This window comes from Raphanus sativus, unplaced genomic scaffold, assembly GCF_000801105.2.
Source record: "Raphanus sativus cultivar WK10039 unplaced genomic scaffold, ASM80110v3 Scaffold3827, whole genome shotgun sequence".
NCBI lineage: Eukaryota > Viridiplantae > Streptophyta > Magnoliopsida > Brassicales > Brassicaceae > Raphanus > Raphanus sativus.
In genome coordinates, this window is record NW_026619131.1 from 1 (window position 1) to 9,593 (window position 9,593).

At 37.7% G+C, this 9,593-nt stretch overlaps 1 protein-coding gene and 3 pseudogenes across 1 annotated transcript; 1 reads left to right on the forward strand and 3 right to left on the reverse strand.

Moving 5' to 3' along the window:
- Nucleotides 1-156: 156 nt before the first annotated feature.
- On the reverse strand, nucleotides 157-2,053 carry LOC130506958 (ankyrin repeat domain-containing protein 2A-like; annotated as a pseudogene).
- Nucleotides 2,054-3,013: 960 nt separating this feature from the next.
- Nucleotides 3,014-4,776, reverse strand: LOC130506957 (protein indeterminate-domain 6, chloroplastic-like; annotated as a pseudogene).
- A 1,184-nt stretch (nucleotides 4,777-5,960) lies between these two features.
- Nucleotides 5,961-6,827, reverse strand: LOC130506959 (uncharacterized). The gene has a single exon (XM_057001656.1). The coding sequence runs from the start codon at nucleotides 6,825-6,827 to the stop codon at nucleotides 5,961-5,963; it is 867 nt and encodes a 288-aa protein (XP_056857636.1).
- A 1,299-nt stretch (nucleotides 6,828-8,126) lies between these two features.
- Nucleotides 8,127-9,292, forward strand: LOC130506960 (tetraketide alpha-pyrone reductase 1-like; annotated as a pseudogene).
- The last annotated feature ends 301 nt before the right edge of the window (nucleotides 9,293-9,593 follow it).

Here is a 9,593-nt window from a genome sequence, read left to right on the forward strand (position 1 = left end):
CCTCGAGCTGGTTGTTCAGCTTTGCCACATCAATGGGTGTCTTCTCGTCTAGGTTTTGCAGAGTCCTGCGAACCATACACACAGCGTATATATATATAACTAAAAGTCGTGATAAAAAAAAAGTGTTATTTTAGTTATTGGGCTTTTAATACTTACACAGCAGCACCATTTCTAGGAGAAGGGTTACACACTCTTTCCTCCCGTAACCAGCAGCGTAATGCAGAGGCGTGTTCTTGTTTTTGTCAACAGCGTTAACACTTGCTCCAGCATCAATAAGAACTTGAGCACATTTCAACTGTGGAAACGATACAATTACCTCGTTAACAATTTCATCGCTACAATTTGACTAAGGATATTAATCTGCAAGTAACTGTGTCATGAAAACTCACAAGGTGTAGTAAACTGGTTACTTCTTTACCAAGTTAAATGGATAAAAGATACTTAACTTCAAAAAAGAGAGTTAGGTTGCATACCTCGCCGTATCCACAAGCAAAATGCAATGCTGTCCTTCCCTCAGAATCTTCTTCATCTTTGTTACCACCAGAGGCCAAAGCATTTTTCAAACCCTAATTCAATCAACAAACATATCAAATCCAATTAAAGAGTTCACAACAAAACAAGTGAGAAAATGGAACTTTTTACTGTTCCTCCACCTAGTCCCCTAAGCAACGCACAGATGATAAAACCCTAAATGGTCTCTAAGCATAGTTCACAAAGTAGGAAGCAGTCTCTAACCTCAACATCACCAAGACTGGCAGTTTGATGAACAATAGACTCTTCTTCTTCACTGTCTTCCGCTACCTCGGCAGGTTCAGCTGAAGCAGCCTGGTCTGGCATGCCAGCAATAGGCATACCCATTGCTTCACCCAGCTTTTTCAGCACATCTTTATCATTCCAGTACCTAACAATACCAAGATTAAAAAAACTCCTTCCACCATAAGCAAAAACAAGTTCTACAAAAAACATTTACAGAAAAAAAAACAAGATTGAATCACTGACTTCATCATAGCAGAAGGACCACCGGCATCAATTCATCAAGTATAGGTTTCAACTCAGGATCTTGTTTCATCCGCGCCATACGCTCAGTAAAATGCTCTGCTGTTTCAGGGTTTGAGAAGGCCTCCAAGAAAGGAGACATTTGTGGATCCTGAAGGCAAAAAAAAAAAACACACAGAAAGAAGATCATTCCAATAAACAAAGTACCAGAAAAAATCAAAATATATTGCACCCTAATACTCTGTTTCACCTGCACTAAGGCTTGACCAAGACGCTCAGCCATAGTCTGAAACTCAGGGTTATGCATAACCTGCTGCATTGTATTGATATACTGTTCCGGATCAATGTTAGGGAATCCACCTCCTCCACCTTGAGCTGCGTTTGGAATAGATCCCTGAAGCTGCTCAGCCAACTGTTAAAGGCAGGATCTTTAGCAATCTGCTCAGCCAATTCTCTGATGCTTGGGTCCTGGAACAAAAAACCCATCAGCAGAAAGCTCCAAAGAAGATAACTTAGTACAAGGAAGGTGCACACTTACGTTGAGGATACCAGCCATATTAGAGAAATCAAAAGCATTTAAATTCATAGCAGGGTTAGCTGATGAAGGTGAACTCCCAGAGGCTGCTGGTTCCGGTTTAGGACTCTTCTTCTCTGATTCCGGTTTAGGACTCTGGTTCTCCTCCGTCGTTTCCGGCTTATCATCTACAGTGAATCCAGATACAATTCCAAAACTCAGAAACGATTCCGTTATTAACATTAAACAGCACCAGATCAGATTGTGAAAGCAAATGTTACCTGAAGGAGACAGATTCTTGTCTGGATTGGAAGCCATTAGATAAAGTAAAACTTAAACCCTAGAGAGAAAAAAAAACACAATAGAGTAAGAAGAACAAGCATGCAATAATTGTCGAAGACGATGAAGAGACAGAGGCGAGACCAATCAAAGAGATATGATGATGAGTTAACCCGAGAAGACAACGTTGTGGTGGCAAGACCAAAACAACAGATAAAATCAATTTTTTTTTAATTTAATAAAATATTTTTTTTTTATATATCGATGAAATTATTACATCGTCTGTAATGGATTGGATTGGAAGAAGACGAGACACAACACTAATAGACTTTTTTTATTAGTGTAGGCCTAAATGTCTATGCTATTTAGGCCCAGCCTTTTATAGAGTGGACAAAAAAAAAACTAGCTAAACCGATTTAACCGGACCCAGACTGATCTAAACCAACCAATATATATGTCCCAACAATTTGGTTTAAAAAAATTTCATTCCAAATTTAAACCCGAAATGTCCGCCCCTTTCATAACCACATGACAAATACATTTTGATTAGGGATTTAGGATTGTAAAATTTGATTAAACCAAATAAATGGACCTAAACCAAAATAAATAAGCTGACTTGTAGTGTGTGAGTTTGAGCCACGTTAGATTTATGATCCCAAACTATATAAACCACCGTCACTTGCCAGGTTCCTCTCTTGCGTAGAGAGCATTTGTAGAGAGTAGAGACTAACCTTATATTCATGTCTTAATATTAATAATGACATTTCCTAAATAACAATATTTATGAAAAATATAATATGTTTAGATGACCAACCCGATTTTTTTAAATATATATAATAATTATTTTAGTGATGACACATAACACAGATCATTATTTTTCAAATATTATACAAGGATAGTTTTCTGTGCTAAGTTTAAATTAATTCACATGATCTATATGACTGAATATGCTAACAGATTATATATGTATATAATGTTGCAGTCATGGAATTATATTAAAATTCATATCTTAAGAAGATCAAATAATATAGTTACTCTTCAGTGAAATGTATATATAATATATATAAGGAACTCTGTTTCAAGATTCCCATTACATCATTAGAAAAACAACTTAAAGAAATACTTATAGATAGTTTTTTTTTAACTTACTTATAGATAGTTAAATAGGCTTAAAAATAAAATCTCCAAGGAACCCAGCAAGATAATAGGAGGTGTACGATCTTCTCAAACATTTCCGAATGGATTATTTGATCTGGAAACTTCATGTTAACGTCCAAAGGAGGTCCATTACGACCACCACGACTATTAACGCCAAGAAAGTCCAATGTCTGCCTACCACTGCCTCCCATGCTTAAATTGTTCCCGAAACGATGGTCGAAAATGCTGCTACCGGGCCGGGCTTGATGATCACTTGTCGCAGCTAGAGAGTTCATTTGACCTTGAAAGTTTCCATTACCACTGCCTCCAAAGTTATTAGCGGCCACACTTGACCCTCTAGGCAGAGCAGAAGGAACGTTGTTGTCAGCATGGTTGAAAAAGAGAAGGAACACCTGTCTGATCAGAGAGGTTGTTAGTGTTGTCTTGAAAGTATCTTGGATTGAACAAGTTGTTATTGTTGTTGCTGTTCATCAGACCGTGCAGGTTCATGAGATTCTGATCGTTCTGTGCCAACATTTCTTGGTTCGAAGGGTATCGCATGGAGAAATTAGTAGGACCATGGTTAGGGTTTGTGGGCTGAGGGCCAAAGTCTTCATATGTTTGGGGCGATGAACGGTTCAGATTGTAACCTGCAGCTAGAGGGGCAAAACCAGTGTTTGAGCTGTTACCAAAATGGTTGTGAGTGAGAGCAGGAGAAGCACCGCCGTAAAAGCCATGTCTGCCACCACTTCCACCAGCGGCTGCTGCCATTTCCGTAAAGCTCACGTAGGGTTTCTTGCTGGCTCTTCTAGTAATGCACAGAATGTCCTATGCGTGTCGTAACTGTCCTTTCTGCAATAACACCCCAAAAACATATATTTATTAAGAGTAGCTCAATATTATCAATTCACCTAAAAATAATTATTGAATGGAATAAAAAAATAAGATATATAGTTTACCTAGAGAATTTGGTACCACAAACACATCGATACTCTTTGTACCACAAATCTTAGAGTGGGCTTTGTAATCAGATTCAACAGCGTAACACCTTGGGCATTTATCGCATTTAAACTTCTTCTCACCGTGCTTCCGGCTATAATGCTTCTTGATTCCTGTGAGGTCTCCGAGAGCACGGGACGGATCATGGTAGACGCACGTAGGCTCCGGACAAACATACACCTTCCTCCTTACCTCTTCGTCAGAATTTTGTTTCAAGGTATATGAAAGGCCGTGTCCTCTCCTGTGAAGCTGGAGATTCTGTTCTCTTTGAAACCCTTTGTTGCATACTTCACAGATAAACCTGTACGTCGCCATTATCTCCTCTGGACACAAGGCTATCACTTCAGCATCTGGACCTAATGAATCACCACAACAAAACCCATTAGGCGAGAGACAATGATATAAATAAGTAATTGAATAGACTAATCTTCTTGTTAAAAAAAAACTTCTTGTAAAAAATGTTGATTAGAGCAGAATAAAATCGAATAATATAAAATATAATCTGGTCAAATGATGATAATATTAATACTGATATTATAAAAATAATGAATTAAGTTAAAGGTTATTTGGAACACTTCATTTATAACAACATATGATAACAAGAGGTCAAGGTTATTTGGAACACTTCATTTATAACAGCATATGATAACAAAAAGGCACTTACTTGGGTTTCCTGGTTTGTTTCTTTGTCTCCTGGGTGGTGGAGAAACGGAGTTGCGTTGTTGATTCATTGCCATCGCCGTCTCTTCACGGTTAAAGTTGTTTGCTCCGGTGGCTAAGAGGGGGAAAGACAGAGAGGAGGATGATGAAATTGTGTTGTTGTGCGATGAAGACATCTTCTCAGGGTTTGCTTTTGCTTATTCTACAAAGATCCATTAGTAAAAATAATTTGTAAAACAAAAAAAAGGTAGAAATGAAACATGATTCAGAATAAAACGAAAGCAAATATTTTAGAAGAGCAGGAAAAAGCCACAGAAATTGACAACATGAAAAGGAAAAAAAGCCACTAGATGACATTTACGAGTAGAACAAATATAAATCCAAAGAGTTAGATTTCATTTGCAACTTTTTGAAAGAAGACATATAATAAAGTTGTTTTCTATTGTACTAATAGACTAATATTTTGAGATGCAAAGAAAGAAACCAAGAAGAAAAGATCAGTAAATAGCTAAAGTTCAGAGACAAACAAAGAAACCAAGTAGATGATGATGATAAATGTTTGAGGGTGAAGAAGAAGAAGCCTTAGGAAAATTATAATTATAAGTATATAATCCACACCTCAACAATCCTATATCTATCTTTCCCTGTTGCTCTGCTCTTAATAATTAGAAGTGAGTCTTGTAATATCTCAATTTATATAGCCATATCTAGTCAATTTCACCTTTTCCTAAAAAAAAGATTTTTTAGTATACATTAATTTTTTCAATACGTTTCAACTCTGTAACCGTTTGGTGATTAATTATTGAAAATTAGTTTTAGATATTGAAATCACTGTTCAAACTTATACATTTGTAATTTTGACCATTATTAATTAGCTATTGTAAGTATATGACATATTAATTAGCTATTGACATATAAAATATATTTATTTTATTTTTAAAATATTTTAATTTTACGCATTTAACTTTTGGCATAAAATGAAAAATAATATATATTTTGTCTAAATTATTATAAAATCGTATTAAAATTCACTTAATTTTCATAGAAGTATATTATCAATTTTCAAATTATAATTTCAAAAGAATTGTTTAAAATATTGGTTAATTATAATTTATAAACCATTTAAAAAGAAGTTTATTGTATAAGTTTTCTTAAGAAAATTATTCCACTTCATTTAAATCGTATCTCTTTGTTTCTAAACAACCAAAACTTTTTTTCTGATTTATTATTAAAAAAAACCTCTAAACCTATTACAAGACCCAATTCAACTGGGCCACAAAGAAATTTAACAAGAAAACGGGCCAAGAGGCCGAAAATAAAAACTACTTATCAACCACCCTTCACTTGGTGCTCAATCACACACCTGCAGCAGAAACTACTCAGCAAAATGAAGCAACCACACCGCAAGCACTGATAATTGCCATGGTTCCAAGACCTGTCTGTGCGCAACTGGATCCAACCTCAACCTGATAAGCTGTTTTACCTCAGCGATAATAGCCCTCACAGACTTTTCCACCAAAGTGTGCACTCTCCCATTCATTTCCTTCCAAATCAGGTATAACACTGCTTGAAAGATAAGTCTGACTATCAAGGCAACGTTGGTGTCCCTTGAAGGAGCTGTCAACCATCTCAAGATCGCTTCAAACCCTTGAGGAGGGGAGAGATGCAATCGAGAAACGAAAAAAGACCAGACATGGGCGCTATAAGCACACTCAAAAAGCAAATGATTCCTTGATTCCTGATGTGTAGAGCACAAGACACAATTAGCAGGAACCGTTAGACCCCAGCTTCTCAGTCTATCTCTCGTAACCATTCGATCTCTAGCAGCGATCCAGGTAATAAAAGCGTGTTTAGGAATTCTCCCAGTAAACCAGACCGCTTTATGCCAAAAAGACAACCGTCGGGTAGTGATGGAGCGCTCTCCAAGTCGCACTGGCCGAGAAACTCCCATCTCCTCTTCCAAGTTCTGGAAACCAACAAAAGTATCATCCACTTCAGAGTTTATAACTTCTTGTGCATTCGGAAGATAGGCTCGCAGCAAGGTTATCGTAGGGCTTCTACTACGACTGCGATCCAACCACCACCCTTCTCTATTCAGCGCTTCCGAGATGACCGCATCAATGTGGATGCCTGTGACCAGAGGACCTCTTTCCCCTACCAGCTCAATTAGGGGACCAAAGGAAGTCCAGTTGTCATGCCAAAAGGTAGCAATTATGCCAGACCCGATCTGACAATGGACCATCGGTCTTGCTAACGCCCGCAAGTGACATATCGCTCTCCAAATCCAACTGCCTCTCCTAGCAGGAAAAATCCAAAAGTTCTCATTCCCACAATCAGGTTCCTCCTCACCCACGAAACAGCCAAATCAGTTTCAGCGCCATAAACTCTATTCCAATCAGCTAATCTTTTCAAACCAAGACCACTAGTCTCCTTTGGTGTACAAACTGAGTCCCAGGATACCTTGGTTCCTCTAGCTGAATTAGGGGCGCCATTCCAAAGAAAGGCTCCACACATCCGCTCTAATATATCCACACACTCAGCCGGAATGATGAACATAGAAGCCCAGAATGATATGGTCGAGTAGATAACTGCCTGGATCAACTGAAAACGGCCTGCAAATGATAAGTGCTTCACAGTCCACGATGAAAAGCGAGCTGCAATTTTATCAATCAGCGGTTGGAAATCAGTACGAGTCATCTTTTTTAGAGAAAGAGGGACACCCAAATAGCAAAGAGGGAGAGCTCCCTGAGCGATACCCAACTCGGTTGCTATTTCCCGACATCGATCTGTATTACCCCATCAAACAAGAGCTCCGATTTATGTCGGTTTATCTTCAGCCCCGAAATTAAACAACCAAAACATTCATTGCTTCTTGTATCTTTCTACCTTGAAGGTTGTACTTTAAATAAAAAATATTACTAATTTTATTCAATCATATAAAGTGTCATACTTTAACTATTCAAAATGTATATGATTTGATATAATTTGTTAAAGATGATTAAAAATGTGTGATACATGTTTTAAATACTGCACAAATTGTTTAATTGGCATAACTGAGTTTTATCTAAAATAATCTAATTAAAATTTAAAAACTATCTTTGGCATTAAGATATGATGATTAACAAGAAAAATAAAAATAAAAGACCAGTTTGACCAAAATAGTATATTATAATTTTGATTGAATCTATACTATTATTTGAGAAGTTAATTTTGCTGATTTGTCAACTTCTCTATGGTTTTTGGTAATTTTGTTTATTTGCCACGTTTTTATTAGATTTTACATAGGTCACTAATTTATTATTGGCTACTGCAGCATGTTTAGAAGTTCATCTTCTTCACCTGTTGGTTGAAATGGCGGAAGCTCCATTATACCGCTTAAGGTGTTAAAGCAAACCAAAGGGACAGACATGGAACAGGGAGAACTTGTTTCATAAAGAAAATGGTATTTAGGCCATTGTGGTGGTTCAACAACCCCCCCCCCCCCAACCCACACATGAGTGGAATGATTTACCTAATCCCTACTTACCTCTACCATGGTATTGCTATATAACTAGTATGGTGTGATTCCATCGTTATCGGAGAATGGATCAAACCAAAGGAAAAGTTTGTGTGACTGGAGCTTCAGGATTCTTAGCTTCTTGGCTTGTGAAGAGGCTTCTCCTTGAGGGGTATGAAGTTACAGGAACAGTCAGAGATCCAGGTTTCTCTCTATCCCATCTTGTCATTGCTTTAAAATGGTAATAAGCTTAGCCAACAGTGAGATTCTCAGTTAAGTCTTCTTGTTTCCACAGGGAATGAGAAGAAGCTTGCACACCTTTGGAAACTGGAAGGGGCAAAGGAGAGACTAAGGTTGGTGAAGGCTGATTTAATGGAAGATGGAAGTTTTGATAACGCTATAATGGGATGCCAAGGTGTTTTCCATACTGCTTCTCCTGTTCTCAAACCTACCTCTAATCCAGAGGCATGATTCCCACTATAACTTATTTTCCTTCTGGTTACACAGTATGCTTTGTTAACATTTTAACATATTGTGATCTGATCATATAGGAGGAGATTTTGAAACCAGCTATAGAGGGCACACTGAATGTACTGAGATCATGCGGGAAGAATCAGTCTTTGAAGCGTGTAGTTCTCACCTCATCCTCTTCAACAGTCAGGATCAGAGATGATTTTGATCCTAACATCCCTCTTGATGAATCAGTTTGGACCTCTGTTGAACTTTGCAAGCGTTTCCAGGTATATAATCATTTGAATAGCCTATTTTGCTCAACACAAGAATCATATTAATAAGATAACAGTTTGTGGGATGCGACATGGCAAACAAAACAAAAAGGTGTGGTATGCTTTATCAAAGACATTAGCCGAACAAGCTGCATGGAAATACTGTGAAGAGAATGGTCTTGACCTTGTAACTGTCTACCATCCTTCTCATCGGACCAAGCCTGCCTCCTGATCTGTGCTCTACAGCATCCGATGTCCTCGGGTTGTTGAAAGGTACTGTACTACTCTCTTGACAACATCACTAGCAGATACTTATTAACTTATTATTGATATAAATTCAACACAACAGGAGAAACAGAGAAGTTCCAGTGGCATGGACAGATGGGGTATGTTCATATCGATGATGTGGCAAGAAACCCACATTCTTGTTTCGAAACGCGAAGCAGCTCACGGAGATACATTGCAGCTCTAAAGTTGTCTCTCTAGAGGAACTGGTTTCCTTCTTATCCACACGTTACCCATCACTCCCTATCCCCAAGAGTTTTTGACACTGATCTTTAAACCCTTTTCTCAAACCTTACTATCTTGAATGCAATGAAATAATCATCTTAAACTGGAAAAAAATTCAGGTTTGAGGAACTATATAGGCTGCATTACAACTTGGACACTTCGAAGATAAAGAGTCTTGGGCTCGAGTTCAAGTCCCTGAAGAGATGTTTGATGACTGCATTGCCTCACTTGTGGAGCAAGGCTATTTATCTCATGTAGTTTCTTAACTCTTTAGACT

Excerpts from the sequence above, each read along its gene's own strand:
- LOC130506959 (XM_057001656.1), bottom strand. The coding sequence starts at position 6,827 with ATGGTCCATTGTCAGATCGGGTCTGGCATAATTGCTACCTTTTGGCAT.